The 25,139-nt window shown below is 39.6% G+C and overlaps 2 protein-coding genes across 2 annotated transcripts in view; one reads left to right on the top strand and one right to left on the bottom strand.

Annotated features, from left to right (window-relative positions):
* Positions 1-8,604, top strand: part of appbp2 (amyloid beta precursor protein (cytoplasmic tail) binding protein 2) — a 90,294-nt gene extending 81,690 nt beyond the window's left edge. Inside the window, exons 12-13 of the mRNA XM_072589626.1 lie at positions 2,935-3,100; positions 7,050-8,604. Coding sequence (XP_072445727.1) covers positions 2,935-3,100; positions 7,050-7,303 — 420 coding nt within the window. The 3' untranslated portion in view covers positions 7,304-8,604. The remainder of the gene's footprint in view (positions 1-2,934; positions 3,101-7,049) is intronic.
* Positions 8,605-13,030: 4,426 nt separating this feature from the next.
* The window catches only part of LOC140491450 (uncharacterized), a 110,928-nt gene continuing 98,819 nt past the window's right edge, over positions 13,031-25,139 (bottom strand). The window contains exons 6-7 of the mRNA XM_072589627.1: positions 14,725-14,897; positions 13,031-14,639 (exon numbers count right to left, since the gene is read on the bottom strand). Of these exons, the coding sequence (XP_072445728.1) occupies positions 14,574-14,639; positions 14,725-14,897 (239 nt within the window). The 3' untranslated portion in view covers positions 13,031-14,573. The remainder of the gene's footprint in view (positions 14,640-14,724; positions 14,898-25,139) is intronic.

The raw sequence follows: 25,139 nt of genomic DNA, 5'->3' as shown, positions 1-25,139 counted from the left end.
AATGAAGGTGATAGGTCGGGGGGGGTTGGAGTGGATTGGTGGAAAAGAAGATAGGCAGGTAGGACAAGTCAAGGGGACAGAGCTGAGCTGGAAGTTTGGAACTGGGGTGAGGTGGGGGAAGGGGAAATGGGGAAACTGTTGAAATGAGGGAACTGCTGTGCTCTTCCAGCACCACTAATCCAGAAACTGATAAGTTATGCTGGACCTATTTGCATCTTTTTTGCTCCTTGGCAGTAAAGAAAAAAAAATCATGGCGTAGCAGACCGGGAAGAACAGTTATCTTGGAGTACAATGAGACTTTGATCAGATGGGCCAAAGAATGACAGATGGAGTTTAATTTAAATAAAAGTGTGAGGTGTTGCAAACAGGTCAGGACTTGTACAGTTAATGGTAGGGTCCTGGGTGTGTTGCCGAACAAAGGGATGCAAGTTCCTTGAAAGTGAAGTCTCGGGTAGACTGGTTGATGAAGAATGTTTTTGGTACGTCTGTCAGTATTGGTCAGTGCATTGAATACAGGAGTTAGATATTGTGTTGCAGCCATACAGGACATTGGTTAGGCCACTTTTGGAATACTGTGTGCACTTCTGGTCTCCCTGCTATAGGAAAGAAGTTCTGAAACTCGAAAGGGTTCAGAAAAGATTTACAAGGATGTTGCTGGGGTGGAAGGTTTGTGCTAGTGAGTTTTGAGAAGGTTTGTAGCTCGGGTTGAGGTTCTAGTTATAGGTTTGCTTACTGAGCTGGAAGGTTCATTTTCAGACATTTTGTCGCCATGTTAGGTAACATCATCAGTGAGTCTCTGGATGGAGGAGGGTTTGAGTTATAAGTAGAGGCTGAACAGGTTGGGGTTGCTTTCCCTGGAGTGTCAGAGGCTGAGGGGTGATCTGATAGAGGTTTATAAAATCGTGACGGACATGGATAGGGTGCACAGCCAAACTGTCTCTCTCAGGGTTGGGGAATCCTAAACTAGGGGGCATAGTTTTAGGGTGGGGTGGGGAAATGCGGGAGGGAGATTTGAGAGAGACCTGGAGGCAACTTTTTCACGCAGAGGGTGGTATGTGTATGAAGTGATCTGCCAGAGGCTGATACAATTATAGCATTTAATAGGTATCTGGATGGGTATGAATAGGAAGGGTTTGGAGGGATATGGGCCAATTGCTGGCAAATGGGACTAGAGTAATTTAAGATCTTTGGTCAGCATGGACAAGTTGGACCAAAGAATCTGTTTCTGTGCTATACCCCTCTGACTCTTCAGAGAAGGTGCTGAAACCCTGAAATTGTTGACCTCAGTATGGAGTCTTGTCTGTAGGGTTGCCAAGTGGAAAATGAGGTGTACTTCTAGCTTGCACTTAGCTTCACTGGAGCACTGCAGCAAGCCCAAGACCGATATAAGCTGGGGAGCATGGTGGTGTGTTGAGGTGGCAGACAGGGTCATTTTTGCAGATGGAGCATAGGTCTTTTGCAAAGCAGTCACCTTATTTGCACTTCATCTCTCCAGTGTAGAAGAGACTGCTTTGTGAACAGTGAATATAGTAGACTAGATTGTGTGTGAAGTGCAGGTAAACACTGCTTCACTTGAAAGTGTCTGGGGCCTTGGATAGTGAGGAGGGAGGAAATAAATGAGCAGGTGTTACACCTTCTGTGATTGCAAGGGAAAGTGCTGTGGGAGGGTATTGGGAGTGAAGGAGGAGTGGACCTAGGTGTCCCAGAGGGAGGCTGATCTGCGAGCGAAGGGGAATATGTATCTGGTAGTGGCATCCTGCTGGAGGTGACAGAAATAGTGATTAATTATCCTTTTGGATATGGATGCTGGTGGGTGCAAGGTGAGGACAAGGAGGATCCTATTGCTGTTGTGGCAGGATAGGGAAGGACAAGGGGGATCCTGTTCTTGTGGGAGAGAAGAGAGTGAGCGAGGGCCGACGTGCAGATGTGTCGGGGATGACTGAGGGCCCTGTTAACTATGCTGATGAGGAATCCTAGATTGAGGAAAACATGGACTTTTTGGAAGCCCCCTTGAAGTTGGCAGTATTGGAAAAGCAGCAATGGAGACTTCCAAACTGGGAGAATGGAATAGAAATTTTACAGGAGGCAAGATGTAAGGGTGTATAGTCAAGATAACTGTGGGAGTTGATGGATTTGTAGTGGATATTGGTGGCTAGCCTATTCCCGGAGTTTATTTTAGATTGTTATGGACTAAGAAGTTATCTTCAGCCTATTCAGTTATTATGGACTAAGCCAGACCACCCAAAACATTCTTGAGCAGGCAACCCAGACCAAAGCTTTTCAATTTGTTTCAGTAAATGTACAGTAAAAATTACCCGGAGTAAACTAGCTAGGTTGCTACTAGGTTTTAAAACATAGAAATTTATTCACAAAATTACACAATGAAACACAAAGAACGGATTAAAGAACCTCTATAGAACTCAAGTCTATCCAAACTAGACTTAATTATGCTGTTCTGAATACACCCAACAGTCCCAATAAGCAAACCCCCTTAAAAACCAGTATAAATGGAACAGTTCTTACAGGTTGACATTAGAAGGGGACAGAAAGACAGAGAGAGAGAGAGACCGTTTTCACACAGCTCACTGTTGAACTCCCAACTAGTTCTGGACTGAACTGAATTGCTCAGCTAGAGAGCTGACCACTCCCCTTTTATTACACAGGTCAGTTCTAAAACATGACCACTTTGGCCTGAAATCTCAGTTGTTTACATATAAATAAAAAGCCTCTTAAAACCCTTTTCATCTCTGTACCAAACCAGTCTGATCAGAGCCTGGCCTGGTTTATGACCCCTCTGAAAAGAAATCAAGGACGCACCATCTATGAGAAAAGGAACAGCTTTTAGAAAAAAGGGATCCGCTTGGTGGCACAGTTCATTTTATAATTGGTGTTTATAATTATAACTAATTATTATAAATGCTTTTGGTTTCATAGGAAGCAGAAGAAATGCATATAAAAGCAATTCAAATTAAGGAGCAACTCTTGGGCCAAGAAGATTATGAAGTGGCATTATCGGTGGGGCATCTAGCATCTCTCTATAACTATGATATGAATCAGTTTGAAGATGCTGAAAAACTTTATCTGAGGTCTATAGCTATAGGTATGTACTTTCCACACCTGAGAATATAATGCGAAAGCAATTAAACCTATGTTCATTATGTGCTTTTCTTATTTGAATGTCTCTTGAAGGTTGTACTTTTTTTTTAAAAAAAAGGAGGGAAAAGATTCCCATTTTCCAACATACTTGAGCTTTGACGTTCTACTTGGGAGTTCCAGTTCTTAACTTCAGTAATAGCCTGCTAGCTACAAATGTATTTATGAAATACATGAGGGTGCTCTGATACCTATAAAATTCTAGAACATATGATAAAGGAAAATTGTCAGCACTTTAAATTACAATGAAGTAGCAAAGTACCACCATTTCACTACCTAGCTACCATCAATGCATTAAATATTCAAAACTGAAAATTCTGAATATCGAATCCTATTGCTGATATCTGTGGTATGACTTTCAAATACAGCCTTGGCAAATAACATTTCACCTTTAGCGAATGAATGTGCTCACTTGATGGAGAAGATCCTTTTGGTGAATTATTTCATTTTTTTTTTCCCCTCCTCAATATAGACCCTCAACACCATCTGAAAACAATGCAGGATTCCACATGTACTCTGACAACATCCAGCTCTACCTTACCGCCACTTCTCTTGATTTATGATATTGCTTGGTGGACTTGCAGCAGTGATTTGGTAGAAATTTCCTTGAAATAAACATTGGGATGAATGGAAATGTTGTCATTAGACCTCACATAAACCCTGCTCCCTGGCTATCAATTTCATCCTTCTCCCTGTTAACTATATGACTGAGCAAAGCTTTTCCTGGGAGGTGATTTTAACTAACTCCAGGATTTGTTTCTGATTATATTTGTTCTATTACGAAGACCACCTCCTCCAGATCGATGATTGCAATCGACTCCACACCAGCCTCAGCTTATTTTTATTTTAATTTGTTCATGGGATATGAGTGTTGCTCACAAAGGTAGCATTAATTATCCATTCATAATTGCCCTTGAACTGAATGGCTTGCTTGGCCATTTCGGAGTGTAGTCATCCACTTGTTGAGTGTATGGAGTCACAACTAAGCCAAACTGGGTTATAATCGCAGATTTCCTTCCTTAAAGAACAGTAGTGAACCAGATGAACCTTTACAACAATAGAGTTAAATGGTTGCCAGTAGGCTAGTTTGTAATTCAATTGTTTTTAAAAAAAGATCTGATTTTATGTTCCACCATTGCCTAAGGTGGGATTTGAACCCACGTCCTCAGAACATTCCAGTCTGGGATTCTGGATTGCTGGACCATGGATATTATCACAAAACCAGTTTCTGGTGCAGAAACCCTCAACCATTTCTTGATTCCTTCTAGACTTGATCTTTCCAATGCTTTCCTGGCTTGGCTGCCATCTGCCAATGTCTGTACCATTTAACTGGCACCAAATACAGTTGATCTAGCATCCCTAGGCTGGTCAACCTATACTAGCTCTAGCAATGTATTACTACTTAAATTCCCTTCCTTATTTTCAATTCTACCATGGTCTCACCCTTTCCTAACTCCGTTCGCTTCCTCTAGCTATGTAATTCCCTAAAATATATGCACTCCCTCAATTCTGGGCACCCTTGACAGCAGCCGAGTTCATAAATCTTTTCACTATTTTCCCTTCATTTTAGATTATTTGAACATGATTAGCTCAACCAGCACTTATTGCCCACATATAATTGTCCTTGAAGACTGATAATCTGCTTCTTTGAGCCACAAAGTTTATGTCATGAAGGTAAACAGGGATGCCTATTTGCAGGGTTTTGACACAGCAGCAGTAAAGGAGTGGTGATACACTTCAAGTCAGGTGTGTAGCTTGGAGGGACTTGTGCAGGTAGCGGTTTTCTCATGCATTTACTTCCCTCCTTCGAGGTGGTAGAATTTGCAGGTTGAGAAGTTACTATCTGAGGAGGTTTGGTAAGTTGCTGCAGAACATAGGAATGTAGGAAGAGAGGTAGGCCATTCGTTCCCTTAATGGTATCTGAAGCCAATATCCCTTAATATCTACTTAAAAACACTTATTAATTTTAAATATAACATAGATCATGCATCCACTGCCATTGTGGAGGAGAGTGCCAAATAGCTATCACCCTTTACGTGTAGAAGTGCTTTCTAATATCTCTCCTGAATGGTCTGGCCCTGATTCTCAAACTGTGCTCTCTCTAGTTTTTGAATCCCTATCTAGTGGAAATAGTTTATCTGCATCTTGTAGCTGGTCTACGCTGTCACTAAGCATCAGTAATGGAGAGTGAATGCAGAAGCTACTAAATGGGTGCCAGTCAATGGGGATGCCTTGTCCTGGTTATGCCAAACATTTGAATCCTGTTAAGATTTCTCCTTCTACATGTCAGACTGGCTGTCTGTGTTTCAAACTACGTTTTCTCCCCCCACACTTGTACTATTGAGCACCTTTTATAGTAACTAGCTTTGCAAACTTCATCAAATATTTAATTTGTCCTTTTGCTCCTTTGTATTATTATAGGGTTATTGATGTTGATAGAAAATTAAATGTGATTCAGGTTAATTGACTTTTTCATGTCTTTGGGTTTGAAAATTTTTTTTTTACAAAAAAGTTTCAATTCTTCTGTCCAACTGTGCCTTTCTTTCCATGGCTCTGGAGCATGTTGTAGTTACACATTCAATTTTGAATGAGTAACCATCTGCAAATACAATTTTGCAAATAGACTTGTGCACACACACACGTGAGGGAGAAAGTGTGTGTGTGTGTGTGTGTGTGTGTGAAAGGGTGCATGTGTGTGCTTGAGTCTGCGGAGTATGTAAGGGTGGGTGTATGGGAGTGTATAGTGTAGTGGGATCACCTGTAGTGTGACCTGGAATCTTGAGTTCATGTCACACTACAGGTGACCCACTACACTATATACTCACCTACTCATGCAGACCCTCTCTCAGACATGCACACCTCCCACACTCTCTCTCACTGGCTTATATTCTGGCACACTCTACCAAGTATGTGCACATGGAACTTCACACACACTCACTCTCATGCATGCTCACACACACAAGTCTATGGGGTGAATTTACATTTGCAGAATTGTATTTGCAGATACTTTCAGCACAGTCTGCAGACAGTCAATCCATATGACATTTTATGAATTCCTACTTTGGAAATAGAACCAGGCTAACTCAAGATTGGAGTACAGACAGTCTCTAACCTCACACTGTTAATACATTGTCTGAGCTGAGATGTCACATTTTTAAAATAAAACCTTAACATTTATCTCGAGAATGGGACTTAATATGTAAATACAAGAACTTCTTTTAATGAACTGAAACTTGAAATCCATTCTAAAAGATTAAAGACTTAACAGTAATCTAGGTTTGTTCAATATATCATTTTAATTGCATGACACTGATCTTTTGCTATAAATTGTCTTCTGATCCTGCCCACTGAAGCACTCTGAAAGCTAGTACTTTCAAATAAACTTGGACTAAACCTGGTGTTGAGTTTTAACTTTCTGAAGCTTAACAGTGGCAATATGGATGCCATTCTGGTTAGTCCCTGATTTCCTTCCATGCTGCATAAAACTAACTCCCATTCCCAGTGTATCAAATTCAAACTTCTCCGTCATCTTCAGATCTCATTTCCTCTTCCAACTTTACTACTAATGACAGGAATGAGGAAATGGAAATAAAGCACTCAGACATTTTCTCATGCTCTAGTATTATTTCTGGAAATCCTTTGCCTCACGTTTCCTCTCCCCACTGTATCTGAGGTTCCTCATAAATTCAACTAAAGAGTTAACCACCTCTCCTAATATTGTCTCTCCACATTTTGTATCCAGTATTAAGCTATGGTCTAAAAATCTTGTGAAGAAAGGCAGATTAAATATAATTTTTGATGTCTCATGTAACAGGCAGTGTGGTTGTCACAGTTAAAATAATTGATCTTGTTCATTCTGGAAATAGTCAAGTTCTGTATAATGTGCTTACTTGCAGGAAAGAAGCTATTTGGAGAAGGTTACAGTGGACTGGAATATGATTACAGAGGTCTCATCAAACTGTACAACTCTATTGGCAATTTTGAGAAAGTATTTGAATATCATAATATTCTGTCTAACTGGAACCGCCTGCGGGATCGACAGTTTGCCATAAGTGATGCCCTTGAGGATGTAAATGGCAGCACGCAATCCACAGAAGAAGTGGTCAGATCGTTCCTGTTAGCTCAGCCTACAATTGGACAGGGTTGCTGAGGATCAAAACAGGATTAAATTGTCACGTACAGTCTTTATTCCCTGGACTGCAAGGGAGAAGCATACTGTGAAACAATCCAGTAACTACACGTAATACCATTAGGGTAATTACTTTCATTTAGGTGTTAAACTCAGAGGTAAAGGTAATGGAAAAAAAAATTCATGTAATAGATACAAGACTAGGAAAGAACTGACCAGAAACAGTCGCCATGGCATGTCATTGTCTAGTAAAGTTTGCAAATGCTGATGACAGGAGGATTGGTCTCGGCACCTGAATGCCATAAATATTGGTTAAAGTGAAGTTATTCTGCAGCTGCAGCCTTTTATTTTTAATTATATTTTCAGCCATTTTGCTGCTGACCACATAACTTTTGACTAGTAATCCAACCATTTCTTAATGCATAATCAGATTGTTCCAGGATGGGCAATTTTAAACCAGCCTTGCTAACTATTGACTGAATTTATTTGGCATCTTGGAAGTTATAGCAGTTCCTTGTGAAGTATGCTAAACTGGTGCCATTCGCACTGCTTGCCTCCACAGCATCGCAGTTAGTCCTAATTATTTTGCTGTGTCACCAATTGCAAAATGACATCCTTAAGGGCACTGTGATAGGTTTGCTGTACATTACAGTATGTCACTATATTCCTAGGTATCTATAGCATGAGTGGCCTTAGTGAGTTGTTGAAGTGCACATTTTTTAAAATTGAAATATTGAAGGAGATATCTAGAAGTTGGTTTGTGGTGCACAGTTAAGTGTTGGATCACTAACTGATGTTTTTAGGTACCATTTGTCATCTTTTTTTTAAAAATTCAACTTCTATTCCTCTTTGGGAATAATATTGCCATGTTCTGCATTAAGTGAATAATAAAGTTTTGATAACATTGAGGATCTGGTAAAGAAAAAGGTCAACGGTGTCCATTTTATTGCACATTTAATTAAACAGTACTATTTTTGTACTTTACTGAATTGCTTTGACAGCAATGGCTTAACACTATTACCATATTCAGCCTCTGCTGTTCGAAAGCAAAATGACAAGCAGACACTCAAAGATACTTGAGCAGAAATCCATGTAATAGTGCCATGCTGAATTTATACAATGACATTACAATTTTGTTTAATTTTAATTCCATTTATTTGTGTACAGAAACTTTTAGTGTAATGACACAGGCTGCAGCGCCCAACATTATGTGCAACCATCAGACCATTATTGCTTATGTTTGTAACAAACATTGTGATATTCTGTAAGTGTACTACTATAAAACATTATTGATCTGCTAAATATAGTGTTCATGCACAATCTGTCTTTGCTTCTTAGTTAATTGTTGAAATGATGTAAATTTACCTTTATAAGTGAGGTGCCTTTCCAATGGATGCTTTACTATGTTCAACTCTTGTGGTGGAGTACAACTAGTGAAAGGTTAGCTTTACCTGTATTTTGCCAAGGAAACTGTTTTAAATGCAAAATATTCACATTTACTGATTTTAAAGTGTCAATCTAAAGGTGCTTTGGCAGCAGATGGGAAAGCAAAGTGTATGAGCAAAACTGTCCATTATCAGTTTTTTTTTCTCCAAAACCTCTGCTGCTATACATATACTGGCATGAAATCACCACTGCTTTTAGGTGTTACAGCTGCATTGAGTAGGAAACAACTTAAAAACAGTTATTCTGTGTCAACACTGCACTTAAAGTTTTGCCAGAGTAACAAATTTAGAAATGGCAAAAGACAAAAGTATGAAATTACGGGGGCTGTTGATTAGCAGCAAATGCAAAACACTTGCATTTGCTGCTACAGATTTGTTTAAATGTGCAACAGCTAGTTTTTCACTTGCTAATACTTTGATGCGTACACGCTACAGATTATTGAATCATTTGAGAATTAACTAAAAATTAATTTTCTTGAGCAACTGGAGTAGTACTAGAGATTTTATTTGAAGTTTGATTTATGTGAAAATCAATCATCTTTCTCCAAAAATGCAGTAAATATTGAGCTATGTAAGATATCTGACAATTCCAAAAATGGCCTGAAATGTTTTCTTGCTGCATATTCCATTAGTAAGTCCAAATATTTGCAATCTTTGTTAACCAATTTCTTATACTTGCAAATTCTCACTGAGAAAAGGCAGTACCGTAACAACTGCACCCTTGCATAACAGTATTTTAAAAGAAAGATTGTTTTGATGTAAAATTAAAGTCACTTGATAGTAGGACTTGCTTTTAAGTTATGTGGCCAGTAACACTTTTTTGATAGAGTAGTACAACAGGAAGTATAAAACATCTGGTCAATTGTGCACCACACAGGAGATTGTGGCATTTTGACATAAAAAGTGTGCTGCATATCCCAGTTAGCTTCAATTTTAATTTGTAAGCTATTGTATCGTAAGTTAAAGTGGAAGCACAGAACGTATGTAAATTGAGAATTTTTTTGTTACTTGCATCATATCTCCCAGAAGTCTTATCAGAATTGATATTCTGAGGCCTAATCTATCTAGCACCATGCCAAAGGCTGATGGCTGGTTTGCTTCACCAGAAATGAATAATGTTAAGTTGAAACTCAAAATTAATGAAAGCTTTCCCACATTTGCATGCTTATTTCTTGCCACTACCCTTATTGCAATTCCACGAATATTTGAAATCCATTTTGATGTTTATAAAAACAAACTTTTCCAAGCCCATTTTTTCCTAGGTTGGGGAGTTCAAGGTGAGAAGAGAAAGATTTAAAAGGGACCAGAGGGACAACCTTTTGAGAATGTGTGGAATGAACTGGAAGAGGAATTGGTAGATGTGGGTACAGTTATAACATTTAAAAGATATTTGGCAACCGACATGAAGAAAGGTTTATAGGAATAGTTTAGCTCAGAAATCTTGGTTGGACCAAAGGGTCTTTTTCTGTGCTGTATGCTTTTAACTCTATGAAATTGAATGACTAAACCTTCTCTTAAGGCATGATGGTTGATATGATAAGTCTATCTGTTGGTCAAAACTGCTAAATGTACAAAGGACCATGTTAGCGTGAAAGAAAACTTGTGAACAGGCCTTTTTCAAATAACAAGTTAGAGTAAGTCACATCATTGTGGTATTTGTAATTTGCTTCCCATCGAAAGCATTTTTAAAAATATAACTTTTTCTCTTCCCCCATAATCAACTTGTTCAGATGTTATTGCAGACCTCTGGAGCAGGGGGATTTGAACCCTGGTCTCTTGGACCAGGGGTAGGAATACTACCTCTGCACCACAAGAGGGCCCCCATCTGAAGTATTATAATGTGAAAACACTGGGCAGGATTATTGTGCAAACAAACTGAATTGGCATTCCAATTTCTAGATTGATCAAGGGGTTCACAATGGCCAGGATCATCTAATCAGGCTTAGAAAACAGATGTGTGCTGGAGTTTGAACGTGTCAAGGGGTACATTTTGAGGAACAGAGTATGAGCTAATTTCAGCCTAAGTGCTAGTTTACTGTTTAATGTAACAATTTGCTATTTGAAGTTTAAGTGCAGCTTTAAAACAGGAGTTTACAGACTGTCAGCTAAAGCTCGTTAATTACAGTTTAATTTAGTTTCAGAAGCTTTTGAATTAGGGGATATAAAAATGACGGTGCCTTCAGTGTTGCCTTGTTTGATTACAGTCAAGATTAGAGTGGTGCTGGAAAAGCATAGCAGGTTAGGCAGTATCTGACGATCAGGAAAACTGATTTTCAGGCAAAAGCCCTTCATCAGGAATGAGGCTGGGAGCCTTGAGGGTGGAGAGAGAAAGGGGTGGGACTGGGGAGAAGGTAACAGAGGGCAGGTGGTGGGGTAAAGGTGATAGGTCAGAGAGGAGGGTGGAGCATAAGTGCGAAGGAAGATTGACAGTTCTCTGAAACACTGGTGCAGGTGTTCTCTGAAGCACCTTCTCACAATCAATCCCAGCACCCCATGGCCGAAAGTTTCAACTCCCCCTCCCAATCTGCCGAGGACATGCAGGTCCTGGGCTGCTTCCATTGCCATCCCTCACCACCTAACACCTGGAGGAAGGATACCTCATCTTCCGCCTCAGGACCCTTCAACCCCATTGCATCAATGTGGACTTCAACAGTTTCCTCTTCTCCTCCCACAACTTTACTCCAGTTCCAACCTTCCAGCTCAGCAATGTCCTCATGACTGTCCCACCTGTCTACTCCACCCTCCTCTCTGACCTATCACCTTTGCCTCCATCTTCATCCATCTATTACACACTCAGCTACCTTCTCCCCAGCCCCAACATCCTCCCATTTATCTCTCAAAGGCGCTCAGCCTCATTCCTGATGAAGGGCTTTTGCCCAAAATGTTAACTTTTCTGCTCCTCGGATGCTGCCTGATCTGCTGTGCTTTTCCAGCACCACTCTAATCTTTACTCAAATCCCTTGCATCTGCAGTACCCACTTCCGTCTTGTTTGATTACAGTGCAGCTGCAGTTGGTGAAACAAAGTGGTGATCGGTTCCTTTTTTTTAAAGTGGTGAGTACTTCTGCTCTTTATATTCTTGGAATTGGAGACTTTACTGGAGGAGTTACTTAGAAAGCACCAGTAGTCACAGTCACACAGAACGGAAGCAGAACTTTTGATTCAACTAGTCCATGCTGACCATAAACTCAAACTAAACTAGTCCCACCAGCCTGTCCTTGGCTCATATCCCTCCAAACCTTTTCTATTAATGAACTTATCCAAATGTCTTTTCAATGTTCTAACTACCTGTATCCACTTTCTCTGGCAGTTCATTCCACACACACACAACATACTTTATTTGTTTAAAAAGGTGCCCATGTTTTTAAATCTTTATCCACTCACCTTTAAAAATATGCCCCCTGGTTTTGAACTTGTCCACCTTTGAAAAGGCCCTTGATTTTCACCTTACCTATACTCCTCATGATTTTATAAACTTCAATGTGCTCTAGCATTTACAGTCTCTCAAACCTTCCATTCCCAGCAACATCCTGGTAAATCCCTCTCCAGTTCAATAATTAGTGATTATAACATAATAGGATTTAATTACTGACAGCGAGAAACTTGGGTTAGAAGCAACTGTGTTAACTTAAATCATGGGAATCAAATGAGGGTAGAATTAGTTGGCTGGATAGATTAGCAGGAAAAAACAGTAAGCCAGCAGTGAGAGGGATAAATCAACCATAGCTAAGCAAGGAAGTTAAGGACAGTAATAGTTGAAAGAAAAAGCATATAAAATGGAAACAAGAGCCAGTCTTGAAAACTGTGATAAATTCAGAACAAAAAAAAATTAAGGCAAAACTAGCAAGGAATATAAAAAGTGACAATAACAGCTTACTCAAATATAAAAGAGGCCTGCTTCTAAGTCATCAGTACTTGCTTTAAACAAACACTCCGTGAATGAAAAAGATGGTGCTTTTCAGCCACATGTAATAAAGAATAAATTCCATACTTTGATTCTAACCTTGGGAATATTAAGACTTCATTTTAAATTAAAATAAACACTTCATTACTGTGAAATTCGAAATTGTTCCAGGCAACTACACTAACATTATAAGCTGGCTCTCTGAGGCAATATGTGTTAGGTGTTTTACACTATGGCACTTTCTGCAGGAGACAGTAGCAGATTACAGTTTATAGGAAGATGGCATAATCAACTAGAGAAGCTACTTCAATTTGAGTTTTTTTTTGGAAGGTCTCTCTCTACCAGCACAGTGCCAACTTGTAACTGATTGAGAAAACTATAAACTCATTATATTGTATAAAAAAATGCATTTTATTATAATGATTGTGGTACAAATCTTGTCCTTTTCACTTTTGAGACAACTTCAATTACAGTTGCTACAATGAGTATTGTCACTGAGTAAAAATATTGTACAAATTAACAATTTAACTTATCCAATCACAAAAGCAATTAACAAATAATGTCGATTTCTAATAACTGCAAAATCAGAAGTCATCACAACTGTTGTAGGTATTTGTAATGGTTACTCTGCCTATAGAAGTCAAAGCAGAGATACATAAGTTTCAATTTCTGTTGGAGTTTGTTTTACTATCAAAACAGAAAGAGCTTGTTAGTCTACTATGAATGTCAACATACTATAAATATTTGTGCTGTAGCTCAAAGAATCTACTAACTATTTCTGCCACAACTGAAACAAATTTCTCCTTTCACTCATTTTATCAAATGAGCATTTATTGCATAAGATTTGACAGTAATGGCAGCAAGTAAACCTAACTTACCCACTCGTGTTGCTGGGTAAGAACTGGGAATGCTGACCATTTCTGCTGCTTAAAATAGAAACTGATTAGTTTAAACTTGCATTTTTTCATATAAATGCAAAACTATTAGTCACTTTAGTCTAAACTGGGTTACTGCAGAATGTGTTCAGCAGTTTGTCTCATAACATTCAAATACAGATGCTTGCTAGTCTGAGAACTTGTCTCTCTCCTTTTAAAATGAGCACACTGACAAACTGACATAGCTAAAATATACTTCTACTTTAAAAACAAAGCACAGACTAGAATACTCTTTTTTTTTTCTACCACTACCCCTAATTTAATTCTTGCTTTAAGCATATTTGCAATTTCTCTTGTTAATTGTCAAAAACCCAGCAGGAATGCTTTAGTTGTTAACAAGTGGGTTTGTTAGCATAAAAGCATGAACTAAACAAGTTGTGTTTCATTAGATTAAGTAATCTGAAGCAAAAGAATTTCAGAAACTTAAATTTAAACTAAATGCAACTAGTGTTCAGCAGTAACGCTAAATGAATTGATTTTCTTTTGTTTTTCTGGTCATACAGCAGTCAATCAAGGTAATTTTAAGTATCCTAGTCATGTATTGTAATAATTAGCAATTGTAGCTAAAATGCTTCATACTGGTTAGGCAGTATTGGAAAAGTTATGAATGAAGATTATTCTTCATGGAGTCATTCATGGTGTTTACTGTGGCCTGCAGAAACTAAGCCATTTTTGTTTATCATGAAGAACTAGATTGTTTTTAAGAAATATCTTTTAAAACTCCACTTGGGAAAAAAAAGACTATAAATGTTTTAATTATAAAATACAGAATTCATTTGGTGACAAAGCCTCCACAACTGTGATTATCATAATTTAAGAAAAATAGGAAAAAGTTCCATGTCCTTTTACTTCTCCTTTCCCCATAAATCCTGCACAAAAGGATCACACAAGGTGCACTAAATTGCAAAAATGTTCCACAATCAACTCTTAGTGGAACTTTAATTATGTTGCAGGAATCAATTACCTGAACTTGGAAATATTGCTTTAGGTATCTTTACAATCAGTCCATTACTTTTCTTTGGTTTGCTTTTCATTTCGTACGAGGTACAGAATGTGAATACATATACACCAGAACTGTAATAGAAACAAATGTATTTGAATTATCTGCTTTGGAAAATTAATTTGCTGACTTTGTAAACAAAAAGAAACTTTCTCTTACCTCCACTGCCATACATAGAAGTCTTCCAGCAACAAGAAATGCAATAATAAGCCATTGCATTGTAAGAGGCATCAAAAATGTTGCAGATAGAATTTGATTATAGTAACCATACAGCCAAATTGGAAGTACGTGTAATCCAAAGATAGCAAATACTCCTACAGGAGTCTTAAAACCTAAAAAAAAAGGATACTACCTATTTAGGCAAGGTATATTACATGCAAATGCAAATCATGCTGAGTAAACTGACTTCAGAAATAAAACTACTTACTAAATTACAATTAAAGATTCCATTTCAGGTTTAATTAAAGATATAAATAAACAACTGTGGATGTTGGAAATCTGAAACAAAAACAAATTGCTGGAGAAACTCAGCACGTCTATCAGCATATTTGGAGAGAAATCCGAGCTAATGTTTCAGGTCCTGTGACCCTACTGAACCATTAATAGCTAAGAAAATGTGATACATGCTGAAGACAGGTGAACAGTAAGCAAAGACTAAACCAGGAAGGAAAAAAAGAGAATGGGGACCACAAACAGTTAAAAATGGATTGGCTGTGTTGAGAGCAGCCGATGTGATGACAAGGCCTGGAGCGTGGAGGTGGATAAAGAGAAAGATGTTGAGGTTCTAAAATTGTTGAATTTGATAAGAGTTTTTAGTTTTTTTGATGAAGTAACAAAGAAGATTGATGAGGGCAGAGCAGTAGATGTGATCTATATGGACTTCAGTAAGGCGTTCGACAAGGCTCCCCATGGGAGACTGATTAGCAAGGTTAGATCTCATGGAATACTGGGAGAACTAGCCATTTGGATACAGAACTGGCTCAAAGGTAGAAGACAGAGGATGGTGGTGGAGGGTTGTTTTTCAGACTGGAGGCCTGTGACCAGTGGAGTGCCACAAGGATCGGTGCTGGGCCTTCTACTTTTTGTCATTTACATAAATAATTTGGATGTCAGCATAAGAGGTACAGTTAGTAGGTTTGCAGATGACACCACAATTGGTGGAGTAGACAGCGAAGAAGGTTACCTCAGATTACAACAGGATCTGGACCAGATGGGCCAATGGGCTGAGAAGTGGCAGATGGAGTTTAATTCTGATAAATGTGAGGTGCTGCATTTTGGGAAAGCAAATCTTAGCAGGACTTATACACTTAATGGTAAGGTCCTAGGGAGTGTTGCTGAACAAAGAGACCTTGGAGTGCAGGTTCATATCTCCTTGAAAGTGGAGTCGCAGGTAGATAGGATAGTGAAGGCGGCGTTTGGTATGCTTTCCTTTATTGGTCAGAGTATTGAGTACAGGAGTTGGGAGGTCATGTTGCGGCTGTACAGGACATTGGTTAGGCCACTGTTGGAATATTGTGTGCAATTCTGGTCTCCTTCCTATCGGAAAGACATTGTGAAACTTGAAAGGGTTCAGAAAAGATTTACAAGGATGTTGCCAGGGTTGAAGGATCTGAGCTACAGGGAGAGGCTGAACAGGCTGGGGCTGTTTTCCCTGGAGCGTCAGAGTCTGAGGGGTGACCTTATAGAGGTTTACAAAATTATGAGGGGCATGGATAGGATAAATAGACAAAGTCTTTTCCCTGGGGTTGGGGAATCCAAAACTAGAAGGGCATATGTTTAGGGTGAGAGGAGAAAGATATAAAGAGACCTAATGGGCAACCTTTTCACGCAGAGGGTGGTACGTGTATGGAATGAACTGCCAGAGTACATGGTGGAAGCTGGTACATTTGCAACATTGAAGAGGCATTTGGATGGGTATATGAATAGGAAGGGTTTGCAGGGATATGGGCCAGGTGCTGGCATGTGGGACTAGATTGGGTTGGGATATCTAGTCGGCATGGACGGGTTGGACTGAAGGGTCTGTTTCCGTGCTGTACATCTCTATGACTCTACTGAAGGCTGTAGGGTCCAACTTTGCTGGAGCACTTCCGCAAGCCTGAGATTGAGATGTTAGTCAGGGAGCAATAATGAGTTGAATAGATGGTAACTAGAAGAAAGATTTTAAAAAGAAACTGAGGGGCAACTTTTTCACACAGAGGGCAGTCTGTGTTATGAAATGAGCTGCCAGAGCAAGTTGAGAGGCAAATACAATTATAAAAAATATTTGAACATATACATGGATAGGAAAAATATAGAGGGATGTGGGCCAAACGCAGGCAAATGGACTAGTTCAGTTTAGCAAATCTGGTTGGCATGGACAAATTGTACCAAAACACCTGGTTTTGTGCTGTATGACAATGATTCAGTAATTTTTATGGACAGAATATAGAGGTTCCACAATCAGTCACCCACTCTGCGCTTTGATTCCCTGACTTAGGTAGTGTTGTACAATAGAGAAACCTTGGGGTGCAGGTACATAATTCTTTGGGGGGCAGATATGTAAAAGGGATTACACATCCATGGTAAAGAGAAGGCAGCTGGAGCCTGACCTGGAATCTCAAACTGTTAAAGCATCAGAAGAACCATGGACATGAGGAGGAAGGGAGGGAAAAAATACAAAGTCAGGGTAGGAAGAGATGAATTATGAGAGGCAGAAACAATGGGTCTGTCTGGGCAGACTTGGTAGAAATTTGGGGGTGGCAGAGGTATGTGACCACTGTGGACACATTAGCCTAATATTTGATAGTGAGGCCATAGGCCGGAGAAGAAAGCAGGAGGTGTATTAGCCTCTGCACTGAAGAAAAAAATCTTTCTCCCCCAGAATTGAAATGCTCAATACCAGTGGTCATGCATTTAAAGGTGAGGGGGAGAAAGATCAAAATATGTGAATGACAAGTTTTTTTTAAAAAAAAGAGTGGTAGGAGTATGGAATATGGTGCCAGGCTTGGTGGTGGTGGCAGATATGGTAAGGGTGTTTAAGGGACTTTTAGGTAAGAACATGAATATGCCAAGAATGGAGGGGTATGGACCAAGTGTAGGCAGAAGGGATTAGTTTAATTTAGCATCATGTTCAGCACAACATCATGGGCTTAAGGGATCGTTCCTGTGACGTTCTAATATATTTATAGTAAGGTTTGAAGTCAACCTACTAGAAATTAATGTAAGATATCAGCCTATCTGTTTTTTCAGCCTTATCCTGAAGTCAACCAGCATCAGATTTCTTTGACTGGATCTCTTCCAAGCCACTGAGCATTATTCTGTCCTTCGGACATCTGGCACTATGTAAATGACCGTGTACATAAACAGCCCAGTGACTGCTGCTCTGTTTCTGATCTTCACTCAGCATTTTACTAACTATAGAATAATGTAGAGGAGCATAAAAGAATGGAATCTTTCCATAAAACACTGTGCACACAGCTATCTTGTCTAAAATCATTAAAAACCAGTGTAATTCCTACAAAGCAAAGGAAGCTGAAACATATTATGCAAGTCCCCAGTGGAACTTGATTCAAAATACAGAGCTAATTTTAAAATATATTTTGTAATTTGAGGAGCTGAGTCATGGTATTTCACACGTAGATTATAACAAGTGATAAAATCTACTATGACATCTTGTGCATATTTACCACATGCCGAGTCAGCAGTTTCCCCGATTATACTCCTGATAGCCAATTGGTGAAAGAAAAATCCAAAGTCAGTATTTGAGATCGCTCCATTTGAGTGAAACATTAAAAGTTATAAATATCTCCACTTAATTCTGGAAAAAAAGTGTGTTTTCTTTTTAAACCTTAATATTAGGCTTATTTATGGAATGCAATATTATAACTGTCAGCCTTCTCCCTAGCCAACATTCAATGTCCCAGAAGTATTCCTTTATTCTGTAAGTCAGAAAAATAAACATTAACTCATGAACAGCCATTAATGAGGCACAATCTGTATCCTTATACATACAATTATCTCCTTGACAGGGGTGGCCACTTTAAACCGCAGGTGCACAAATTAACTCATATGAGCATTTGCACATCCTTTTAAAATTTATTGAAAAATCTTTTGTCATGTTTTTGATTGCATTTCAATCCTCTGCTCATGATCTTTGGGCATCCAGGGGTGAGGACCTTCTCATGGGTCTGCGTCTGGACCTGGTCAAACTGGCTATAAACAGATCCAGGCAGCAAGCTATGGAAGGGGGCATATCTGCCAACTGTCTGTCCCCCTTATGTGGTGTCCACCAGTCCTCTCTATGCCTTTAGGAGAGAGGTAGGCACTACGAGGGGATGCAGTGCTTTATTTCCCCCCCCCCCCCCCCAACAACTCGGTTTTGATTTAGCCTCTTTCTGCTCTCAACACACTGCCCTTAGTTTTAATAGTTCATTGCACATAATGGAATTTGTATATAAACTTCCAATTGGCTGCACAGGTGATGGTTAATAGTTAAAGTAAAAAACGCCACAAATGAACTCATAGGAGTTCATGTGGTGCGGTGACAAGTCTCCCTGTCTCTGAATCAGGAGGCCCAGGTTCAAGAGGTGCTCAAGAGCAGTGTAATAACATCTCTAAACAGGTTGATGTGGAAAATATCCATAATTGAGTTTATTCCCCAAAGACAGGGGACACACCATTTGAGGTGAGAAAATTGGGTTTCATCAATGCGGTACTTAAACAGAGGCTCAAAAGAGGAGTTCTGTGCTGCAAATCAATATTATAAAAAACTAATGGTTATCAAGACCTTAATATTTGTTTTGATTTAACAAAATTTCAACTTAATTGCTGGTTTATTTTTCATTTGTTCATAATGCTGCTGTTCAAGTACATCAGTACATTAAAGTATCAGGACAGGTGAATAAAGTGGTTAAGAAAGCATAAGATATACATGCCTTCATTGACAAAGGCAAAGAGTTTAAGAGGAGGGTGGTTATGCTGGAACAGATTAAAATGTTAGTTAGGCCACAGCTATAGTATTATATCCAATTCTGGAATCCACATTCCAGAAAAAGATAGTGATTGTATTGGAGAGAGTGCAGAGAAGATTTACCAGAATGTTGTCTGGGCTGGAGTTGGACAGACTGGGATTGTTTTCTTGCAGCAGAGGACACCTATAAAATTATGAGGGACATAAATAGGGTAGATAGTAAGAAATGTTTTCTCTTGATGGAGCATTCATTAACCAGGGACAAAGATCTAAAGGGCAGAAGATTTAGGAATATTTTCCACATCAACCTGTTCAGAGATGTTATTACACAGCTCTTGATGTGAGGAAAAGCTTGTGATTTCAAATAAACCTTTTGGACTATTACCCTGGTGTCATGTGACTTATGACTTTGTAAAGGTGGTAGAGGCAGATAACCTCACAACATTTAAAAAAGAGAGCGTATTTAGATGTGCACTTGTGGGGCAAAGGGCAAAGTACTAGAAAATGGGATTAGAATAGTTAGGGTTTTGTTCTTGACTGATGTGGACACAATGGGCCAAAATGCCTTTTTCTGTTCTGAATATGACTCTTCCAGAGGGTTAGGCATAGTGTTAAATTCAATGTCAAATCAGATACTGCAACAGTGAATTGGAGAGACTGAAAGAAAGGTTTAATTGTGCATTCACATTCAGAGCATTTAGTTTTGTAACTACCTTATTTATTGATTTAGTATTCAATCATAACTGCTTATTCCTTGTTAGTTTATAGTTTCCCATTTTAATACCTACCTTCTTTCCTTGTTCCCATTCTTCCTAAATTTGATTCTTTGTCCCACTACTTGGTTCAAAACCCTGTCTACTTCCCTAGTTATATGGATCATGAGAATTCCATTCCAACAGTACAATCACCTCTTTTCCCAGTATTTGTGCCATTGCCCCCATGAACCAAAACCCATTTTTTCTTAACTAATCTTTCTCTGATTTATTCATGAATTTATTTCTCGGATCTGATTATTTCATTTGAAGCTCTGCTTCTTAACTTTGTGCCTAACTCCCCATACTGGCCATGCAAAACGTTTCTTCTTACCTACCTATGTCATTAACACACAACCTAGTAAAGGTTAAAGACTGTATTGAAATTTAAAGGAAAAAACATAATTGCGCAAAGATGGGTGGCGGGTCAGAAGATGGGAAAGAAAATCAAAGCATAAAGAGACTAATAAGGAGAATATCAAAAGCACAAGAGAAAGTTGGCTTGAAATATAAAAACAGATAGATAAAAAGAAAAAAAGTTAAGTGGGCATTGATTCTATAGTAATGTCTGTAATGACACACTTACAAGTAACATCCCAGAAATAGCTGCAAGTCAGGAAATCAAAGACAGAGAAGAACAAGAAAATTGGTGCTGAGCAAATTGTTGCAGTGGCAGGTTCATAAGAACCCCAGTCCTGATGGACTTCATTGAAGGGTCCTGGAGCTTGGGAAGTTTCAATTAGATTGAAAATCAGTCAGTCAATGTAACTCCTTTATTTATAAAAGGGGAGACAGAAGCAGTTAATCAGCTACCTTAATATCTGTCATAGGGAAGATGTTAGAAGCTTTTATTAAAGATGTTGCAACACAGCATTTCAAAATGTTTCAGGTAATGAGGCAGATCAACATGGTTTTGTAAAAGAGAAATAGTGGTTAACCAATTTGTTGGAATTATTTGAGAAAGTTACAAGTGCTGTGGATAAAAGCATGTACTGTACCTAGATTTCCAGATAAAATGTCACATCAAAATGTACTGCAGAAAATATAAGTCCATTGTGTATGTGCTAATATATTTGCATAAACAGAAGATTGTTTTTCTTATCAGCTAGCCAGAGAGCAAACAGCAGGGCCTTTCACTGGTTGGCAGGGTGTTATGAGATGAATGTCACAAGAATGTCACAATGTCTGGGCCTTAATCTTTAAAAAATTATACAAATGGCTTTGATAAAGGGACAGAAGGAATGGTTGTAAAAATTGTTAATGATACAAAGATGGCTAGGAAAGTACATTTGAAGAGGACGTAAGGATTATCGATAAAGTGAGTGAACAAAGATCTGTCAAATGGAGTAAGATGTGGCGTATGTGAAACTCCATTTGGCAAGAAAAATAAACAAGTATATTATCTGAACAGCGAGTACTGCAGAGCTCTGAAATATAGAGGAAGCCGGAGGTCCCCTAGTGCATGAATTTGGAGGGCAGTCTGAGCACGACAGCAGTGACAGAGTGAACCTGAGGGTGAACAGCGGCAGCCGGATTAATACCTGAGGAGCAGGGTCAGTCAGAGCGAACCGAAGGGCGAACATCAGCAGCAGGGTAAATATCCGAGGAGCAGGGTCAGACGGAGCAAACGTGGAGCTGAACCTAGGGGTAGAACTCCAGAGGCGACGTCATGACTCAAAGAAGTGATACAGCTTGGCGGCTCAGGGACCAGATTTGCAGACTGAGTAATGCAAACTGGACAATGAGAAAGAACTTTTTGGTGTGGTCTGCTAGGAATAGAGCACAGGAGCAGGAGACTGGAATTTGGTGACTAGTAGGTAATGTTATGTAGTCAATTGCTGAATTATTTTCTGTAGTTGACAAGATTGATTTACTTGATAAAGTTCGAAATGGCAGGAAACTCAATTCCATGGAGTGCTCCTTCTGCAAGATGTGGGATATCAGAGACACTTACAGTCTCCAAGATGATAACATATGCAGGAAATCTGTTCAGTTGCAGCTCCTGATCTGGCACACTGAGTGCCTGAAGCTGCAGATGGACTCACTTTAGAGCATGCATGGGGCTAAGAATGTCATGGATAGCACATTTAATGAGCTGGTCACACCACCAGGAAGGGCTACACAGACCAAAAAGAGGTGGGTAACCACCAATATGATGAGTAAGCATGGACAGGCAGTGTAGGAATCCCTTGTGACAACCCCCCCCCCCCCCCCAAAACAAATATGGAGGAACCTCTATTATCTGGCATTCGATTATTCAAATATTGGATTATCCAGCAAGATTGCAAGGATCCGATGCTTGGCTAAACTATGTTATCCGGCATTCAATTATCCGGAATTAAAATAACTGAACGAAATACTCCCTGCCAGTGTCCTTCAAATAATTGAGGTTCCTCTGTATACCATTTTGGAGACAGAGGGAAAATGGCCTCTAAGCAGCAAGCAGCACCTGCAGCTGATCAGTGTCACCACAACTAGCACCGTTGTACAGCAGGGAGGATTGAAGGGTAGGCATGCAGTAGTGATAGGGACTCTACAGTCAGAGGCACAGGCATTTCAGTGGTTACATGCAACACTGCGGATGGTGTGTTGCCTCCCTGGTGCCAGGGTCAAGGATAACTGAGTGGGCACAGAACATTCTGAAAGCGAAGGGTGGCAGCCAGAGGTTGTGGTCCATACTGATACCAACAACATAGGCAGAAAGAGAGAGGATATCCTGCAAAGGAAGTTTAGGGAGTTAAGTAAAAAGTTGGAAAGTAGGATCTCATGTTGTAATCTCAGGATTACTCCCTGTGCCAAGTGTCGGTGAAGCTAGGAATACAAGATAGTATAGTCAAATATGTAGCTATAGAGCTGGTGTAGGAGGGAAGAGTTTCAGGATGTGGATTATTGGGGTGTCTTCAGGGGCAAGTGGGACCTTATAAGAAAGACTGCTTGCACCTAAACTGGAGGGACACTAATATCCTGGAAGGGTTTAAAGTAGTGTGGCTGGGATGGGAACCACTGCAGCTGGTCAGCAAGTAAAATGACAAATGAGGAATCTGAGACTAAGGCCAGCAAGACTCATGAGAAGAACAGTGTGAGATGGGAGGGAACCCATGGTCTGAGGTGTATTTCTTTTAACAAGAGGCGTATGTCAGGGAAGGCAGATGAACACATAATAATTAATATGTAATTAATATGTATTAATCCAAGCTCAATGACGTAGCTATTACAGAGACTTAGTGCAGAGAGAGACAGACTGGCAGCTTAACATTCTGTCAGATGTTTCAGGTGAGATAACAAGAAATGTAAAAGAGATGGGCGAGTTGCATTTCTGGCAAGGTAGAATAAAACAGCTCTCTTAAGAAAGGACATTTTGGATGGCTCATCCAGCAAGGCCACATGGGTACAGCTTAGGAATAAGAAGCGGCCAATCACTTTGGGATTGACTATAAACTTCCCAACCACCAACAGGTGGTAGAGGAACAGATATGTGGACAGACTACAGAAAAATGTAATGAAAACAAGGTTGCTGTGGTGGGTTACTTAACTTCCCTTATTGGGACTCCCTTTGTGCCAGGGTCTTGGATTTGATGGTGGTGGTAGTGTTGGGAAGAATATGTTAGGTGTCCAGGGCAGGTTTTCTGAAACAATATTTAAATAATCCAACAATGGGTGGGGGCATGCTAGGAGAAAGTGAGGACAGCAGATGCTGGGGATCAGAGCTTAAAAGTGTGTTGCTGGAAAAGCGCAGCAGGTCAGGCAGTATCAAAGGAGAAGGAGAATTGATGTCTCATGCATAAGCCCTTCTTCAGGAATGGGGGCATTCTAGACCTGATATTGGTGAGTGAGCCCTGACAGGTGACTGAAGTTTCAGTGGAGGAGCATTTCGGGAACAGTGACCATTATTCTGTACAAGTTTTAAGTTACTTATGGATAAAGATAGAGTAGTCCTCGGTTGAAAGCATTAAATTGGGAGAAGGCTGACTATCATAATATTAGGCAGGAACTAGGAAATATAGATTGGGGGCAGATGATTGAGGGTAAATCTGGTATGTGGGAATCTTTTAAAGGCCAGTTGATTAGAGTTCAGGACTAACATGTCCGTGTGAAACTGAAGGTTAAGGATGGCAAAATTTGGAAACCTTGGATGACAAGAGAAATTGAGAGCTTAGTCAAAAAGAAAAGGGAAGTTCTACATAAATTTGAGACAATTGTAGACAGACAGTGCACTTGAAGGATAGAAGGAAGGAAATCAAACAAGGACTTAGGAGTGCTAAAAGGGGCCATGAAATGTTCCCCTTTAGGGAATTAAGGAAAATCCCAAGCTGTTTCATACATCCGTAAGGAAAAAGGGACTAGCTGGAGAAAATATTGGACCAGTAAAGGACAAAGGAGGGAATTTATACACGGAGCTGGGAGAGGTGGGTGAGATCCTTCACAAACACTTGCATTAGTATTCACAAAGGAGAAGGACATGGTGGATGGTGAATCTCAGGAGGGGCACATTTATATTCTAGGGCACGTCAATATATAAACGTGTTGGGTGTTTGGAAAGGCGTTAAGGTAGGCAGGTTCCCAGGAATCTGATGGGATCTATTCCTGGACACTGAGGGAGGCAGGTGAGGAAATTGTGTACAAAATCTACATATCCTCTTTAGTCACAGGAAGGGTCCCGGAGTACAGGAGAATAGCAAATGTTGGTCTTGAAGAAGGGCAATAGGGATAATCTGGAAAATTACAAGCTGGTGAGCCTTACATCAGTGGTAGGGCAATTATTGGAGAAGATTCTTAGGGATAGGATTTATTCACATCTAGAAAGAGATGAGACTTTAGCAATACATGGCTTTGTAAGGGGGAGGGTTATGTCTCACAAACATGTAAGTGTCTTT

The sequence above is a fragment of the Chiloscyllium punctatum genome, chromosome 19 (assembly GCF_047496795.1).
Source record: "Chiloscyllium punctatum isolate Juve2018m chromosome 19, sChiPun1.3, whole genome shotgun sequence".
NCBI lineage: Eukaryota > Metazoa > Chordata > Chondrichthyes > Orectolobiformes > Hemiscylliidae > Chiloscyllium > Chiloscyllium punctatum.
This window is presented reverse-complemented; position numbering and strand designations above follow the sequence as displayed.